This window comes from Ischnura elegans, chromosome 3 (assembly GCF_921293095.1).
Source record: "Ischnura elegans chromosome 3, ioIscEleg1.1, whole genome shotgun sequence".
Classification (NCBI taxonomy): Eukaryota; Metazoa; Arthropoda; class Insecta; order Odonata; family Coenagrionidae; genus Ischnura; species Ischnura elegans.
This window is the reverse complement of record NC_060248.1, coordinates 107262161-107282336: the sequence shown is the minus strand read 5'-3', so window position 1 is coordinate 107282336 and position 20176 is coordinate 107262161. Positions and strand designations below refer to the sequence as shown.

The 20176-nt window shown below is 34.8% G+C and overlaps 1 protein-coding gene across 1 annotated transcript in view; it reads left to right on the top strand.

The window, feature by feature from the left end:
* Positions 1-19538, top strand: part of LOC124155085 (hydrocephalus-inducing protein-like) — a 37285-nt gene extending 17747 nt beyond the window's left edge. The window contains exons 10-18 of the mRNA XM_046528824.1: positions 3063-3342; positions 4817-5056; positions 8573-8697; positions 10490-10673; positions 14086-14324; positions 14988-15104; positions 15547-15630; positions 17777-17943; positions 18573-19538. Of these exons, the coding sequence (XP_046384780.1) occupies positions 3063-3342; positions 4817-5056; positions 8573-8697; positions 10490-10673; positions 14086-14324; positions 14988-15104; positions 15547-15630; positions 17777-17943; positions 18573-18841 (1705 nt within the window). The 3' untranslated portion in view covers positions 18842-19538. The remainder of the gene's footprint in view (positions 1-3062; positions 3343-4816; positions 5057-8572; positions 8698-10489; positions 10674-14085; positions 14325-14987; positions 15105-15546; positions 15631-17776; positions 17944-18572) is intronic.
* The last annotated feature ends 638 nt before the right edge of the window (positions 19539-20176 follow it).

Here is a 20176-nt window from a genome sequence, read left to right as displayed (position 1 = left end):
AGTACTAGATTTTACTATAGATTTGTAGGTATTGTGAACAACGGGTTTTGCGTCCATTATAAAATAGAGCAGGAAACACCTCAGAGCGGGGGCGATGTGAAAAAACGAGTAATTTTGGGAATGCGAAATGTACGGGATAATTGGAAGAACACGAACACAAGAAATGCATTTATTCTCAAAGATCGCAATAATTAAATTTGACATACAAAAAATATGGGGAGTAGCACTTGAAATAATGTTAGTAGGGCCGGATTGTCAAGGATCAAATACAAAGAAACCAAAAATCAACTTGATAACATAAAAGTAAACTTAAAATGAACTGCATTTAAATCTTCTCGCAGGGTTTAAAAGTCCACTGCTGCACATTTGAAATTCAAGATTCACTAATTGTTCCAGCGCTTTCTTGAAATGGGGAAAAAGGGGGGGTAGGAGAGAAAAACGTTCTCGATGCTACTTCGACCGGGGAAAGTGGTGAGGGCACGGTTACTGCACCTTATTCGGGAACACGAAGTCACACGAGGTGATGGCGAGGCCAAGCGGACTTCTCATGAGCTCGTGATGGTTCCTCGTTGCATTTTCCAAGCTGTTGACTGGAGAGTTGCCAAGGTGCTTTCGCTCTCTCCGATGTCCAGTGGCTCAAATGCTCGACCCACTCGAGTCAAGGCGAGTCGTAGTCGTCTTGGGATTCTGCCGGTGCTTTCTCTCTGCATGCCTGGTGGCTCAATGCTCGACCGTCTCTCTCCGATGCTGGTGGCTCAGTCTCCAAGCGCCTCGTGGGAGGGGAAGGGAGGGGAGGGCAGTGGTTTCACTCGCGCGCTCTGTCGGGTCGTGATTCACTTACTTTGGCGCGGTATTAAAAAAAAAATGCTGTTCACACGCATACACAAAATAAACTAAATTTATACCAAATACACTTAATAGTCAGAAAAAAAAGGAAAGGGTAGAGATCGGGACAAGTGCTACTCATAAATAATAATTAGCGCTGCCGTTACAGTATGGTACACCTAAATTATTGTTTTTCAAGTAATCAGTATAAATTATAATCATAAAAATCACATTATATGGTTTTTCATAAACATCATCAATGCTAGCGCTCTATTTATGAGCCCATTAAATACACTTAGGTATATGTAGCTCTCAATCCATCCCTCTTCCAATTTGGAATTCGGAAAAATTTCATTACAGTAAATGTAAGAGGTGTTTCTGTCTTCTTTCTCTTGGTCTTCTGATGATGACTCATGTTCAACAGCAGTTTGATTTGTCTTCTTCTTCCCGCCCTTTCTACGAGCCGTTGCAGATTTACCGGGATAAGCAGTCTCAGGCATGGATTCCATAAGAAGTTTCCTTTCGCCAGGCCTGGTCCTTCCTTGTTTCGAAGATGAAATAAATTCCTTCTTATAAAGAGAACTTGTCTGAATAGTTGTCTTTCCATTCCATCTTCCGATGGTTCCTTCTCTTTTTTCTGCTCTTGGAACTGCTTTTATATGTTGTGTAGAGACCTGAAACTTGGACATTGAAATGTGTGTCAGTGGTTTCAGTTGGTGCGTCTGTTGTCCCAGGGAAAATTCCTATCAGAAAAGACCCAAAGCAAATATTCCAGTCTTCTGGAAGTCAGTTACTGCACTCTCAATGGAAGCAGCTTTCATGACCATTATTCCATACAGTCATGCAACTGTATTGATTGCGATCACGTGCCCAGGGTGAGATTGAAGCCACTTCCTTGCCTCTTGCGAGTAGTAATTCTCAATGTCACATCTAAAGGTCGCACCAGTTGTATATAATGTGTTTTAAAGCATAAAAAAAATGCATGCAGTTTTCTTGAGCCATGTCAATTAGTCCAGTGCCCTTGGTGTGCGTTGCGTGTCTACCCAAAAGCAAAGGCTCAGGCTTTTCTTTGGTTGGTTTCGAAAATTCAATAAAACATACAAACCATTTGAAGAATATATCCTTCTGCATCCATCCACAAGGGGGTTATCAGCTGCTAGCTGCTACTCAAAGTCAGTTGTTTAAAACTGGGAACTACCCCTTTCTGTCCAACTTATAAGTACCCTGTTTTATCCAACCACGCCATTTTACGAAGCAGATGACTTCAACAGAAAAGTAGTGGAATATTCATATTGAAACAGATATCATTGCATAGAAAAAATGATGCTTAATTTGCACCAACTCGGTTTGAAATCTATAAATGAAGGTTTTCGAGGTATAATCGCACACTTCAGAGCCAAAAATTACGCTACAGCATGCGAAAAGTTTTTTTTTTACTACAGACATTTCACTGGTGCACAAAGCAGATAGCTTGGTGTCTCAGAATGGTTGGGAGAAGCTCACGAAGACGTTGGAGTGTTGCTGGAAGAAGTCAGCCCATACCAATCAAGAAAACTTCAGTACCCCGTTTTATCAGACCACCCTGTTTTATCCAACTCTCCCTTACATATTACGTAAAATGGTGGACAAGCACAGCGAATCAAATACAGTCGAAATATAAAGACACTTACATAACAAGTGCAGTGCTTCACGAGAACTGATGCTCTTCCTATGTTTATTGCACGTGAACATTTCTAGAACAATAACAAATCCTACTTATGATTTTATGATTCTTAATGTGGTTTGGCTTACATGAAATTGCATTTAACTATGTTGTTAACCATAATGCCATTTAAACATGGAGTTGTGTGTACATAATTAGGAAAATTGATAGTGTTTATTGTACTTAAATATACATGTATGTGCTATGGGCATGTAATTATTTAAGTTTGATACTTGAAATTATTTTTGATTCTTACTTAGTTGAAAATTATTCTGAAGTGTAACTATTATTGTTGCCGATCTTCTTCCTTATGGTGGTGTTGATCCAAACTATTGTTAATGTCCTCAACGTCAATGGATGTTAGACTGATTCAAAGATTTTAGGGATCTGTTTTAATAACCTTGCGTGTGAATTTAGGAACTGAGAAATTTTTTAGCCTAAGATTGAGTTTAATATCATTAAGTATCCATTGTAGGAACCTATACATTTCAGAAAAATGCCCATTGGTAAAGTAACTTTTCTTTCTATTTGTTAGTGGAAATATTCAATTTGCAGAATTGAAGCTGAACAAAAATTCCATTGAATTGGGCTTGTTGCCTATTAGTATGCCAATTTCTACTTCAGTTTTGGTGGAGAATCCGACTGCATTACCCATCAGTTTTGTTGTCTTTGTTGCTGGATATGAACTTGCTCATCAGAAAATGGCATCAGATTGGAAGTATTATTTTACTTCATTTGACCTTCCACCAGCTCAAGAAGTTTTTGTTGACATCACTGAGGGATTTTTGGAGCCAAATCAATCTGTTGAACTTAATGTGAGTTATACCTCAGTAAATTCATTCTACTAATCTACTATCACAGTTAAAATGGTTTTTAACTTTAAAAAAATTAACCTTAGCTTCTTGATAAAGAGATTTCTGAGAAGGTGAAATTGTCGACTTCCTGTAGCAAGTTAACACTTCTTGGTCCGATGCCCTTTGCATTTGACTAGCCCCGGAGGCCAGCCATTTTTATAATTTTACCTAGAAGCTACAAGTATACCATTAAACTCACACAACTCAATAACTTAGGCATTTTTTTGATATAAACATTTACACGTTTTTATAATGAGCATATATTTTTAATGCATATGTTTTTATTTATTCTATGCAAGAACAATAACTTGGTCAAACAGTGCAAAATAATTCCATAGAGGGGAGTGACAAATCATAATACAAAAACACGTTAAAATACGTGACCGGACATCTACAGCTGGATGAGGAAACGCGTACTTTTACGTTAACGGACCACAATGTGTTAAGAACGTTGGAGTGATAATTGATCCAACATTTAAAATTTCATTATTATACATGTAAAAGTAGCAATGTCTTGAAGAATTAGTCAATTTCTATCCACGTGGGCTAGGCTGTTGGTGTATTAAGTATTGATAGCTCCTAACTAAGGCTATTGGGCCACTATCCACTATTTGAAGCAAGTAAAAAAAAAATTTTTAAATGCAGAAGTTGCTGTCATGAGGCATTAGGCTTATTCTGGGATGCAAAATAACAACCCATAGTAATGATACACTGGATGTGCTATGTTTCCAATCCATTGGGCAAAGAATAGTATATAGGAGCCTTCTGTTCATGAATAATTCCATATGTTTTTTATAAATATTGTGAAAGAAATAAATACATTAAGGCCTTTCTGGTGAGAAGAAATGTAAATCACAATTAAAAAACAAGGAACTTAAACAAATGTCACTCCAGGCATAAATCAATTTTTGTAAATGGATTAAAAATATTTTAAAAATTGTGAAAAATGTAAATGGTGCACATAATAATGGCTATAAGATTAAGTTATGTGAATTAAATTAGAAAAACTACCGTTCTAGTGTAAAAAGAAATTATTATGTACATTTATGCTATTGGTACTTAATTTGAGGTCTGTAGGCAATTTTTATTTATTTTTTGTAAGGCCTTAATGACAGCTTGCCTTCTTTTGTTTTTTAAATGACATTATATTACGGTGCACAAGTGCATTTATAGATATGTTTGCAGATGATGATTTGGTATGTGCTGCTAAAAAAGAGTAGCCTACAATATGTAACTAAATAATGACGAAAAAAATATTTTTCTGTACTAAGTCAAATGTGCCATTTGATTATATGCAGTGATACATATTTATGTGATGAATGACATGGTCCTATTTCTTTGAACCTTTTTATAAATTCTTGTATACTATATACTAGACCTATAGAAACTTAGAATAAAGTAGTTTTACTACAGCTATATTTCCTTATAATTTCAGATTAGAATTTTACCTGAAGCATATGGACATCATACTGACCATGTAGTTGTGGATATGTGGAAAGGGAAATCACGTCCCTTGGTAATTCCTGTAAAGTATCAAACATTGGTTCCAGAGGTATCTCTATTTCCTGAAGTGATAAATCTTACTTCTTGCTTTCTATACCAGTCCTATAGAGAGTATATTACCCTAGTCAACTCGAGTGATTGTCCTGCAAAGTATAGTATTCTACGAGATGAAGTAAGTGTTTATGGAATTATTCTATAATTCCATATCAGATAATTTTAACCTATAGTGAATATGTAATGCTATTGCATTTTAAAAATTATCAAATTAGTTTGAATAATTAAAAAATGTCTATTGGATCATTTGTGCATACTTTATGGTTTATATTTGTATTACTTATGCATAATTAACTATGTATAGTATATTATGTAGTGTAATTTCTCCTTAAATCATGCATTACTTTTTTGTTTGCTCACCAAGACTGCTAGCTTTTTGGTACTTTGATTTGACTTTTTCTGTTGAATATTTGTTTTTATATTTGTAGCTGGCTTAACGAAGTACATGTGTGTCATTGTATCTTTTGAGGACTTCACACAAGTGTATTTCCCAGGGATGGTAAACTGCGTTATTATTATGAGACCAAAATAGACAAATTTCCATACAGGTTTTGTTGCTAGATATAAACCATTAGCATTTATATTCCCACTGGTCACCCTTCACTTTGGGATTTATTTCTTACCCTTTAAAGTAGTGGTGATGGGCAAAAATATTCTGTACTCGATTATAATTGTATAAAATGATAAAATTGTAACATAATCGATTCAGGAAAAATGTCAGATCTAAATATATCCCCAGTAGCATCCTTATGTCGGCCTGAGATCGGCCCAACATCGTTTTCATGTCGGCAATGTTGACCGACATGAATAATTAGTGAATAATCGTTGAAGAGTTTGTTTGATAAGCATTGAACAGCACATGATTCCTGAGAGATTCATGGTTGAGAACAAATTCTTGGGTGTCATATGAATATGGACCCATTCATTCTTGAGTGTTATATAATTATAGGTTGATTCTTTTGCTAGCAAAATAATCATTTGCTGAAGGCAATGGATGCCTATTCTTGTGGGTTACAATGGACACTGTGATGGTGTGATGAATTAAAAATTTGCTTCTTATGACTATTGTGATTCTCTGCTGATTATTTGAATAGAATCAAATGGTAGATGTGGTGGGGTCATGTAAAACTTGTCCTGTGGATTATTAACAGATATTATTGCACTCATCTCATTTGCATTGTAAGATACTAAAGAATTAATTTAATAATCATATGATTAGGTATTGGGTGCTGAGTATTGTGGTGGATGATGGGTAACTTCATATGCATTCACCCCTGTACTTAATAATTGCTTTTTGGCTTTGATTATGATATTTCATCAGGTTTATTTAGATCCAAACCTACCTAGTTGAATTGCTGAGTAATGAATGAGTACATAGTTGTAAAAATTATTTTTTTAGTATCCCTAAAATTTGTGTTGAATCTTTATTAGTGATGGGTCGATTCCAAAATTTAATCGATTCCTATCCCGATTCCGATTCTGACATTTCGATTCCGATTCTACCGATACAGATTCCATCGATTCTGACACCATAGGCTCCAAGAAAAATATCACTTATAACTACAATGGAGAGCCCTGAGTATACTCGTATTCACAGTTATAATAAAGATTAAATACTATCTATGGATATGAATCATGTAATATTTGGCCCTTTCAAATTCTCAAGCAGAAAAACCAACATGCTCATGCTCAGCCAGTAGGTTTTGATGTCTCCATGTTACAGTATTACTGCCTGCAAAATATTACCTTTTGCTACACACTTGTGTGACTGGGCAAGTACTTTCCTACCAAAATTGCAAGATTTAGGAAACTGGAATTTTTATTAAAAACTATATCATCGATCTTTATGGATCTTGAGTCCTCATGGAACTCAAGTGACTAAGCTAATGGACTAAAGAACTTAGCTTTAGTTTTGTAGAGCCAAAAAAATGTATACTTCTCACGTCGTTTAATCAACCTTAAAAACTCTTGTTTTTTAAGTTCAAGAAAGAAACTAAACGCTACAAATGAATATCACATCGGACGGACGTAGTAATACAAAAGACTAAAAGATGCCTTGTGGTGTGAAAACTCCCCTTTCCGCGTGACTCACCTCGGCGAAGGTGGAAAGGGAAAAAGGGTATCGGTTGTTGCCTTTCAAGGAAACAGTTTATTTTCCTCTCTCTTAAGTATGCCGACTTAATCTCTTCACTTTACTTCAATACCCGAGCCATATTTCTTATGCGTGGGATGGTTCCAAAAAATATCCAAAGCTCTGTAACCGTAACTTACTCGACTAGACATTTGTAATGCTACTCGAAACGCTCGAGTCGAGTACCACCGACTCGACTCGAACTTTCAAGTACTCGCACATCCCTAGAAGATAATGTGTTTTGTTATTACTATTACGTGGCACGAAAATTCCAATGACTGTTGGAAACGCGGTGGTATATAAATTTGTAGTTTGAAGTACTCGTACTACTTGAATCGGAATCGATTTTTCCCCTTGGCAAGTACTCATTTTCGATTCCGGTTCTTGGCTGAGAATCGAGGAATCGAAGAATCGAGGAATCGAACCGACCCATCACTAATCTTTATACATAATTTGTTTAAAATGCTCACCTCTTTGTTTTGACCACAAATGATTGAGTTTTCAATTCATTGTTGAATTTGCTCTTTGCATACCTTAGTAATTTACAACTTAACTTGTGGTCAGAAATATGCACAATTTTATTTGTGTTGACAACATCAAAAATAGAGTTTGGTTTAAAAATGTTTCCAAAATGATACTTGGGAAAAACACTGCTTTTTCAATTTACCAGTACCTTCAGCAGTTGAGTTTGTTTTAGTTGTATTATCAACTTATTCCTTTAGTTTTTATTGTTAAATTGTTTAGTTTAAGGCACACAGTGTTTGGTGTTAATTTGGTAGTACATAAATCACACCTAATGCATTGTAATGTGCATTGGAATAATTTCTCATCATGCCACTTATGATCCAAACGGAAATGAATGGGGAAGTTTTCTTCCAAAGAGAATTTTTTTTCTACTGCTTGGTCATTAATTAAACTTAATCTTGTGGTAAACTTAATTTTGTGATGTATCATTTATAATATCCTGCTGATTGGAAAAAAATTAAACACCTCAGTGAGTGTAGCAGGCACTCTCAGATAGAGAAAATGCAGGGACACTGACGTGTCCCCGTTAGTGTAGGTGCCTTGATTGTTATTTGGACCCTTATTATGATGATTTGACCAGTATTCATTCAGCTGTGTTGCAGTATATTTTAACCATGCATGCAACCAATCAATCAAATAATATGGTATTATTATGTATTACTGTTACTGTAACTTCAGTAAACTGATATACTTAAAGTAAAATTAAATTCCAATAACAGCATTGCAAAATAAATTATCATGCTGATACTAGTGCAATCAAGAACAATGTTCTGCAATGTCTGAATTTGTCTTTTAAAAACTTTTGGCGCACAATTTTAGTTACATCATTAAGCTAAAGTCTAAAATATGTAATAATGTATCAAAGATCAGTGGCAATGCTAGAGCAAATTTTTAAGGAAAGTTATTTTAAAAGTGAAGCCTCTTAAGAATATTATTTAGAATTGGCAAATTAAAAACTTATTTTCAAATTTGTTTCAGTTAAAAAATGAGGATGTTTCCATTTCTTTGGATGCATATGGAGGCATTTTGCCTGAGCAATCCTCTGTGAAAATCCCCATCATCATAGAAGTTACAAGTGTTGGAACTATTGTCTGCATATTGAAGTAAGTTCAGTGGAGCGAATGTTACTGTTACGTATTATGTTTTCATCTCATTTCCTCAATTCTTAATCTATCTCTGAAATACTTTGCCATATCCCCTTTCCCACAGATTGAAGTTGGTAAAACCATTCCTTTGGCACTTTTGCATGGAATGTTTGCCGTCCTGCACCATAGCAGACCTAATCAGCTTTTTGTTTGTTTTTTTTTTTTTTTAATTGTGAAGAGTGAATAGGTAGATAAATGAATTTCACCACTCTTGTATTATTCTATTATTTTCATTTTCTCGCTTTGACATGTTTTGCATTTTTAGCTTTGGTGTTTACCTTCAATTGCTCTCCATTCACGCAACCACCGGACGTGCGGGTATGCTTTTGACTGCTTTCAGCCGCCCAAGGAACAAAAGAATATCGAGCATTTGTGAATGTTAATGCTGCAATATTTTCACCAAAATGAACTACTTACTTATCTGGAGACAGTTTACCACATAAATTTTAGACTAAGAACTCCCATGTTAACTTCATTTCTAACAAATCGCCAGCAATTAAAGAGATTAGGGACTCTTGGTGAAAGCTTTCTGGCGATGGAAACTCTCGCTATAGTGAGTGTCAACACTAAGAGGGCCTCATGAAAACGATTTTTTTTTTACATGCTAATCATAGGGTCGATTGATGGTGCTTTGGCTATCTCTCGTAATGGCAGGGGTCTTGCAATAGCCCGTACTCGCTTTAATGAGGTTTCAACGTAGCTAAAATATATAAAAAAAAAGCATGATTCACTGCTAAGCAATGCCGCTGGTAGGGTTATAAACCCCAAAAGGAGGGAGCCCAACTACCCTCGGAGTTCAGGATAATGCGGAGTCGCCGCTAGGAAGGGTTGAAAAAGGTTGGCGCTGAGAGTGTGTGATTATCCGCGAGACCTTCCTGAATGAATATCCTGCATAAATGATCCATACGGAGGGGACGGAGGAGTCTCTAGGGGCTCAGTAAAGCAGTTATGATAAGGCAAGAAATCCACTGTCTCAAAAGGGTTAAGGTCTCAGGTTCCAATGAAAATTTCTCTATGTATCTATATCCACCTCAACTTAAAGATCCATAACTGTTTTGTGAAAAAGGTTTTGTTCGTTTTATGAGCATTTTTACTAAAAAATACCTTGAATCATATACTGAATTCCTTCTATTTCACCCCCAAATTGTCATAGACCCATAAATTTGGCTTATTTGAAAGCTAGAACTTTGCATAAGACATTGATTGTGTTAAAAATTCATCAAATGTCCTTTCCAATAGTTTTAATATGTAATATTTAAAAAACTGTCAATCCACTTTTCTCAAATATTCTATGTCAGAACTGGCCCAAACATTTTATTGATTACATGTGTCAATTATATAGATGCTTATACCTTACTATTACGTAAATAAAATTTAGTGGCAGCTCAAATGGATTTTTGAAAATATTTCAGTGTTAACATTTTTCTCTCACATAGAGTTCCAGCTCCACTATTTGTATTACACACTGTAGGCTTTTAATACATGTCTGTGTATGTGGTAACTGCTCCAGACCAATGTAATATCTATAGCTTCAATTATAAACATTATATGCTGCCAATATTCCTGCTGCATTTGTCAGTGCCACATCTACTGTGCTGGCGATTGGTTATTAATATTGTTTTTTCCATTTATTCAAAACTTAGAGAGATAATGGGCTGCTGTGCTAGGGCCAAAAAATATGTATGTGACTTGTATTTTAGGTGGTACGATTTCGAACAGTCTTAAAATATGTTCTTTATTTTACATTCAGGGTGAAAGTGCCTGGGATGATTGACATTCTAACCTGCAACATAACTTGTGAAGTCATAGGACAACGAGTAATTCCAGAAGTAAATGAATTATTCTGGGGAGATATGCCATTGTTTGAATCAAATACTAAATCATTTAGCCTTGAAAATTTGTCTCCAGCGGTGGTGGAATTCTCATGTGTAATGGTAAATACAGATAAAACTTATATTCAATGGCAATTAATTGCTTATTTGATACTCTTATTCCTTAACTACTGCTAATTTCACATCTATCAGTCTTTGGAATCAAATTTGTTTTATTTGTACTGTGAAAGCTCTGCTTTACGAGTGCTCATAATCCCCAGGAAATCGCTCACTACTTCATTCCCTTGATGTATCCAAAGGTGAAGGATGAAGCCCCTCAATCCCAAATTCACCTTTAATTGCCATTTCTCTTTCGTATAATAATAATACAGTGAGTCCTCGTTTAACGTCACTTACCGTTCCTGAAAAATGTGACGATAAACGAAATGACGTTAATCGAAGCATAATATCCCATAAGAAACAATGTAAAAATTGAATATCGGTTCCTAGACCTCACAATTCCTATGCCAAAAAATTTTAGCGTATCATATCTGGGGCATTTTTTACGATGGGAATGCCAAACTATGGCATAAATACGAGTTCCTGTCTTCATCGACGACAATAGCAGCAGTGACGTAATTCCTTCTCCATTTTTGTATCTTCCCGCATTTGCTTTTCGGCTTCGCCAGTCCAATGAAAGCTACCAGACGCTACAGACCTGTACAGACCGGGGACCCGGTGCTCCGGTCCATAGGCCCTACCCTCGCTACGAGAATTTCTTTTCGGACCGCTCAGGAGCGAAATCGAAATGGCGGAAATGAGCGAGGGCGGGCAAACTGGGATTATGAAATCGAAAAGATGGTTTTAATTGCGAATTGAGGCGGGCGGGCATCGCCTGGTCATCATCATCGCTGAAACATCGTCGCAGTAACAGGAACCAAAATTATTTTGAACATTGTTCTCTTGGACATTTTCGTGGAAATGTCTGTGATGCTAAAATTTGCCAAAACCGTAATCGCAATTAACAATATACACACCGTTTTACACTTTGAATAGACTAACCGTATTACCGCCCACGAAACAAACAACCTGTAACGCCTGCCACTTCGCCTTTTTTCTCGCGCGAAATTTAAAATGCGTGACGTTATCGTGAAGCGAAGGGACGATAAACGAATCACGGTCGTAAAATTTTCGTGACGTTATCGCGAAATGACGTTAAACGGGGTGACGTAGAACGAGGACTCACTGTAATAATAAATTTATTTCACCATTGGCAAATTATACATCTGCAAGGCTAAAGTCAATATGAGATACCAGCATACATACATGATTGAATATGAGATACCAACATACATACATGATTGAAAATTTTCCAGGTTCTTGGGAATTCTCAAGATAATCATTTCACTATATGTACAAAACATTAGAAACAGAGCTGAGAGGGTTATAAACATACTAACAGAAAGTATGGAAAATTATAGGCATTCAAGTTGCCATCTAGAAAATTTCCTTTATAATGCATCCTCCAGGTATTCATTAATACTGTAATAGCATTTTTCAGCTAGGAGGCTTTTTAGTCTCCTTTTGAATTCGGAAGGTGATTTGCAATTTTTTATTTCATCGGGAACTTTATTGATGCTGAATAGAACTTTATTGAACTGTATAGATGCTTCGCAGATAAATAAAAGCTGTGTTTGTCTTAACTTGCATATTTATACATAATTTTGCATGTGAAATTATTTCCTAAGGCAAAAATATATTGGCCCATGTTTCCAACAGCTATGCATCCATGCCAACTAAAACGATAAATGCTACCTAAAATGATATCCTGAAGCATAGGCATACCTTTGTACAGTAACGCAATGTGGATTGCATGTTGATAAGGCTGAATAGTTCTCCAATCAGCTGCGAGCAAAAATAAATTTCCAATAAGGTGCTGCACGTAGTAACATTTTAATGTTATTATCCACGGGTACATGGCATGTAAATTAAATGGTAGATCTTTGAATTGGCACACTATCACACATTTTTTGTCTCCTACTTTATTTTAAGTTTAATAGATGTGTGATGATTTTCATTCATTTGAATTGTATTTCACGTATGAACCTTTTTATCTGAGAACGTATTGATTAATGGTTATCACACCATCTACACCTGGCTCAACTCCTGTCTTTTATGGGTTGTCTCTGGCTGACTTAATTGTAACTTTAGCCTTGGCTTATGAAAAATATAAAATTGAACAGTATTGAATGAATGATTGTGTATTTTATGAAGTAGTTCTATCTCTATACTTCCTGATAAGTCCTTAAGTAAGCAAAGTGCCCATTCACACTGTTTTGTATGTAATACTACAAAAATATCTGTATAAGTTAACCTGAGAAATTAGTTTTGGTCGAACATAACCTCAGTAGACTTCATGAAACAATTAACTTTGTACGTGGTCAAGTGCATGGGTCCAAATTTATAAAATCTAAGGAGAAATATTTTATAACTTATTCACTGAGAAAAATGTTTGTCAAAAATACTTTTTAGTTCAGCAGGAAAAATATGTGATGTAAAACGCAACAGGCTTGATCTTGACAGAGTGAAGATGCTTTGCTTTCTGAGCAAAAATTTAAAATATGTAAAAGGAGATTAAATTTGTGAGATATTATTGATAATGATTAGATATTTACAATAAAAGATAGATATTAAAGGAAATACTTTTGTTTTAAATTTAAACATGAGTGCTAATCTTCTAAAATAATACCTACGAGGTAACACCACTTTTCAGGTATGTTCTGTTTTGAAATTTAGCTATTATATTTTAATTGCATAGTGATGATATGAAAGATTCTTTCGTCAACTGACAGAGTAATAATTTTTTAAGTGGTTGTCTTGTTGCCTGGAATAACGTGATATTTTTCTTGGAGCCTATGGCGTCAGAATCGATGGAATTGGTATCAGTAGAATCGGAATCGTAATGTCAGAATCGGAATCAGGATTGGAATCGTTGAAATTTTGGAATCGACCCATCACTAATATGAATGATTAATGGCTCTCAGGTTGATCAAGCTAGATATTAATGTGGTGGTGAAGTACTGAGCAGCAGTGGCACAGCAGGGGGTTTTTGGGGGATTAAACCCCCCCCCATAACTCAGATAAATTTTTAAGTGTAATCCATTTTACTTATTTGGATCAGTATTACTTATAGAATAGTGTTAGGATTTATTAAATATCCCTCAGAAAGCCGTAAAACTCGCCATTTTGAACCATTACTCTTAAATTTTTTTCTGGAGGAGGGCCCCCCAACTCCTGCATACCCCGTAAGTATTAGTTACCCTAAAACCCCCCCTAGCCTTAATTCCTAGCTGCGCCCCTGCTGAGCAGTGTGTGTATGTGTTTCTCCTAAGGTTAGAGAATACATAATACATATGAAGGTATAAGTTCTTGATGAATTATAGTAATTTTAATGAAACATTCTGGTAATATACATATGCATTTATCCTGTTATTTTGAGAAGTTGTAAATTGCCCTCTTTTATTACTCATTCCAGAAAAATGATCCTACTCCATGGAAAGTTACACCAATGGAAGGATCCATTAATCCTTCAGATGTTGCTGTTATCTCACTAGAGTTATACCTTATAAATGGAGGAACATTTGTCGATTCCCTTATTATATCAATTGGTGGTGCATATGATTTGATCGTCGATGTATCTGCTAGTGGCCATGGGTCATCAATTGTTACTGATCCACAAATATCTCCAATTTTGGATCTAGGACAAATTTTCTGGTTTGAATTTTAAAGTTCTTCTTTAATCAGGTAGTATTCCAAGTACTTGAAACATCCTCTTTCCTTGAGGAACCATATTGGAGAAAAATTTATTGTATTGCAGCATTCAGTCTGTCTTTCAGAGGAAAATGTTTCTGTGCCAATGACTTATATGAAAAAGAAAGTCATTTTGCTGAAGATCATCTGCCCACAGTAATTGTGCCTTAATGGTTATAAAATTCCTTTGCTTTTTATAGTATTTTCTAATGATATTATTTGTTATGTATGTCACAATTTTTTTTCCCTTAATTTTTTTTTTGCGTTGAATATATTGCTCTATCTCTCAGTAAGTTCCATTTCTTCATTTTGAATTCCCAGAAATCTTCTTAAGACAAAGTAGAGGTTTGGTCTTCTACAGTCTGGTGAATAATTTTATGTTTCCAGATTTCCTTTGTTTATAAAAATAAACCCCATAAAATAGCTGTTAAATTATTATTGCTGCTCACTTTTGGAAAATGTCAGTGTAATGAAATTCCCGAGATTATCTATGTTAAAAGTACATACATCTTTTCAGAATCCCATATTATTTTATGTTTTAATTTTACATTATGTATACGTTAATTTTATTGATATTACTGTTAGTCATCATGTTTTTCTCTACAGTTTTTGGTTTCTTTCTTTCAGTTTTTCTTCATTTTCAAAGAGAGTTAAATTTACAAATTATGGATGTGGTGAGACTACACTCCTGTTCAGTCATGGGAGCAAGAAGAAGAAGAAGAAGGCCAAATCTGAGAGTAACAGGTGTGAAGTAATAGTGGAGTCAACTTTAACTTCTGTTTTTTTTTATTGTCAGAGTATTGGGAAATGACAAAAATGTTTTTGAATTTTTTTGATTTATATGGGAAGCAAAATTCCTTTGGAGGTTATATAGACAAAGCAAATACATTTTTCTTTTACTCTGAATAAATCATATTTTGTTAAATTACATGCATATTAAAGGTAGATACTGTAATTTGGGGTGAGATCAGATACGTTTTTTATAAATAATCATTATTCATGCATCAATATACATATGTTCCGATAGTCGGGAAATTTGAAATTAATCTATTAATCTTTAGAAACCTTGTGTACAGAATAAATTTATGTAACTTCATTCTTACCCATGAAAAATATTCAATAACTCCATTTGAGATTGTCTCACTGAGTGGGAATTTTTAAAATTATTTCTTTGATTTATTTTCAGCACTGTGTTTGACTTTTTACCATCAAAACTAATATTGGGCCCAGGAGATAGTGATTACATGTTCTTACAAGCCTATCATGAAAGGTAAATTTTTTAATTCTCTTCTTCCATACTTTAATTTTTACTACATGATCCATGAGCAAGAGTCAGAGGTTTATAATTCTCCCTGTTGAAATATTATTTTAAACGTTTGGAATATTATCATTAACAAAGGTCAAGATAGAAGAATAACTCTAGAATATGGATTAGGAAAATGAAACGTATTAAATGGAAGGATACTGCAATGTCGGCTACTTATTGTCAACATATTATTCAATAACATTGGCCAAAAATTGGAAGTATAGAAAATGCCTGGAGACCTAAGTATTTTTTAAATTGATAGAATACTAGTGAAATATAGATTCAGAAACCAGGCAAGGGACTGTAAAAGCTACCCAGGGGTGGATATCGACAGTGAACATTATTTAGTGACAGTGAAGTGCCAACCAGAAATTTTGAAAACTGAAGGAAACAGTGAAGAACGGATGCCAAGTGGAATAATTAAAGGAGGATAATTATCAGCTGGCATTTCAAGAAGGAGCAGAGAACAAAATAGAGGAGAACCTGACTGAGAAATTGGTAGCAGAGAGATGGGAAAATGTTAATAGTTGTCTAAGAAAAGCAGTTAAAGAAATTCTTGGGAAAGGGAAGGTTGTCAAGGTTTATCATTTATTAAACCATGATTTAAAAATAAATAACCAAACAGTATGATGCCATTTCCTTTATCACAGCTATATACATATGTTTAAAAAAAAATCTACAGTAGACTCCCGATTATCCGGCTGTGGCTTATCCGTGTTGTGGATTATCCGTGCATGAGTTAACGGTCCTTCGAAGCTTTCTGCAATCTTTATAAAACATAAAACCGGATGCAAAAGTACCAAGATATTTTCATGTTTAAAAACAATGCTACACCGGACTACAGGCGGTCCTCGACTTTCGTACACTCGACTTTCGTACAATTCGCACTTTCGTACGTTCAAAATTGACACCTTTTACTTGACTTTCGTACGCTAAATTCGGACTTTCGGACGTTGGTCTGTAATTTTTTAAAAATTCCCGCGATGTTTATTGCGCATCCCAACATTCAATTGTTTCAAATGGCAGTACATGCGAACAATACGAACGTATATAATGAAGGGAAGGTAGTTGACTCTAATCTATGTGATTTTTTTGGGAGAAGAGACTGCCTGCTATAGGCTCCTTTATCAAGAGAAGAAGAAAGCCTTCATTGAAGATATTTTTCAAAAGAAGTTGACTATACATCATCAAATAGCTTTCAATAAAACTAGTAAGATCTTCTTTCTAATTGTATTCTTTCGTTTGAGTGCTGTTTAATTCATGTAAACCTTCAGCAACGATATAACACGAAATATCACCCGAATTCCTTTTGTCTTTTTTGAATAACATGCGAAATATACGCGATCACGAATGTCACCCGCCAAATGACGAATTTTGGTTTAAAAATTAAAAGGTATCCAGAGTGTGGGTTCAACAACTACATTTTGTTATGCTTCATGATATGTCCTTTTATTTATAGTGGACGTAATAAATGGAATGTCAACTTAAACGCCAAGAGGAAGTTTCACTCGATAGCCAACGGAGTTCTTGTTTTTTAAGCTTTTATTTGCATTTTCTGCGTATTTTCGAAAGAAATTAGATGATTTGAGGAGATTTATTAACATATTATTAAAATTAAGTCAATTGTAATGAATCCCGTGAAAAAAAAGGTTTTAGTACGTATATTCCGCTTTTTTGGAACGTAACCCCTAATTAGTATGGAGGCCAATGGTTCGACTTTCGTACATTCGACTTTCATACAAGTTTTCGGGAACGCATTGTGTACGAAAGTCGGGGACCGCCTGTAATTACTTCCAACGGAATCCCCTTCTTAAAGTGGAATTATTTTAACTATGTACTTGCTGACACGGAATGTTTCAAGTTTACTTGGACGTCTGCTCTAGATCACATTGTAGACGACGATCAGCGGTGGGAAAAAAATCTTGATTAATTTTAGGAGATTCTTCAATGGTTAATCATTCGTAAATTCAGAGAAATGTTAACTAGGAACTTTAATTGTATATTTTATATCGCAAATGCCAAATTTTATTGCGTTAAATTCCTAACTTAACTTTCCAAGGAGTTGGTGTTTTCTTAAGTCTGTAATTTTTTAATCGTGAATTTCTTTCAGTGAAGAAGAGGTGAGTGAATCTTTCTGTTTTTGGAGCTATGCTGGAGGAAGTCGGAAGAAAGAACAGATTCTTCATGGAGTTGTGATAGCCACTTTCATTCCCTTGAATGTGACATTTTCTCCAGAAAAAATTTATTTACATTCTCTCAAGAAATCAGTTGTGAGAGGTTTGTATTCTTTGATAAATACAATAAGATAGTGGAGCCTATTGGTAATGAACTAACTTCAGGGTGTCCCATATGAATCAACTTTGATATTTACAGAAAATCTTGCCAACATACATAGGTCAAAGGTATGCTGTACTGAAGTAGTTGAAATTGTAGTCCACTCAGTTTTGTTTTAATTAGACTCCACTGTATTGTTTTCATTTCATTGAGATCCATTTGAATATTTGGTGATGAATGTGGTAATTTTAAAAGCAATGCAATTCATTTTGCAGTAGAATTAGCTTTTGTCTTGGAAATTACTTTCCCCCTTCAGCATTTGTCTTCAAAGACTTTTGTTATTATTTTTCTTTGTTTTTATATTTTTTCTTTTCCATGACAAATACTCCTAATCAAACCCCCTCCCTTTTTAGCAAAGAAAGCCCTTTTGAAAAAATTATTTGTTTTCATTGATATTGTTGTTGATAAAGTACTTACGTATCAGTGTTTGAATAAGGAGACAGAAAAAAATGCAACCGTGGCCTTGACTTCAATTTGATAAAAATAATAGAGGCATGTTTAAATAAAAGGAAAGGAAGGATATGAAACCTCATTTATTTATGTAATTGGTTTGCCTTTCTTTCACATTTCAGAGATATTGACTGTTACCAACGAAACCAGCGTCTGTACTGTGTTTACCTTAAGCACTGAGCATCCATTTTCCTTTGCTTATGGATACAAATCTCATGTTAGCTTGGAAGTTGACATGCCTCCCCAAGAGTTTGTGGAAGTTATGGTTGAATTTGATCCTTCATTTCTAGATGATAATCGGTCAAAAACTTTTCATGGAGCAGTTGTTATTACAGTTGAAAACATGCCAAAAGAAGTATGTTGCTTGACATTTTTTTATGATCTCTCATAGAATTTTCTGCAAATAAAGTATTATTTAATGCCTGTGATGTACACTTTTGGTCTACTAGGTTATACATACGTATTATAGAAGTGTGATTTCTTACAACTTTTAGGAAATTTTTACTGACAAACCTACTTGTTGGAATTTACATCAGTTGGGTATTGCTGCTGTCATACTATTTTATATTTGACTTAAATTTTTCTTGGATGATACCCATAAATACCTGTCCTTACATGTTGAAGGTGCAGTTTTCCTCTTTGATTTCAATCAATTTTATGTTAATCTTTCATAGCTATCTCATTTATAGGTCAGCATGAGATATGTCACAAAAAATCAATAAGTTTAAGTCAAATTTTCATGCATTGTTTTTGTTAATCGTATGCCATTTGATGAGCTAGAGAGTACTTATCCAAATACTCATTATTGAGCAATGTTTGCTACATGCAGTGCTCACTATAAGAGGCTTGTACTGTAATGTTAGAGTTTCCCTAGTCTTGTATGATGTGAGGCATGATGTGGTGGAAATTCTTAATATTAGTAAAATTGGACATTGCAATATTTCCACTGGGTTTTATTTTGACACAACCTGATTCATTGTTACAAACAAAATTATCAAATGGGATATAAGTCTTAAGAGTTAACAACTAGGATAAAGGGAAATTGTTACCATGCTGCAGCAAATGTCCATGTCGTAACTTGTTGAACGTAGAAACTTTGCTGGATGGTGTAGCTAAATGTTTATAAAATGACATATTTAAATTTTATGGTGGTTTTAATTTTACGGCAGATCAGACCTTGAAAAAATAAAAACCCATGCATTACAAGGATTAGTGAAAGGTGGGTCAGGGAATAGACCTGCCCCATACTTTGAATGCATAGAATTCATATAGATTTTTTTTAGCACTCTCTATATTTGTGCTTTACTCTCGTCAGTCCTTCCCTTGCTAACTTACTTCTACTTGCGTATGTAAATTATCTCCAATATTGGTCATTAACTCTAACTAATCATGCTAAATTTTGAATGGGAAAACCAGAATTCATTGCCTTCTTCATTGGAGGTGGTGGAGCAACTCACATGAGCTGTGCGTGATGTTTTGATTGAAACTTTTAAATAAAGTGGTGTGACTTAATCATATTTGTTGTAACTCGTGTGCCTTTTATATTGTAACAGTTTTGTTTCCTATAAAATTCAGTTTCAGTACTTTGTTAAAATTACTGGTCATGTGGAATTCCCTCATGTATCAGTTAATTTTGGAAAAGTGGATTTTGGATGCATTGTGGCTGGAAGTCTCGAAAAAAGAGTTATAAAAATTTATAATGATTCCATATTTCCTGCTGAATTCT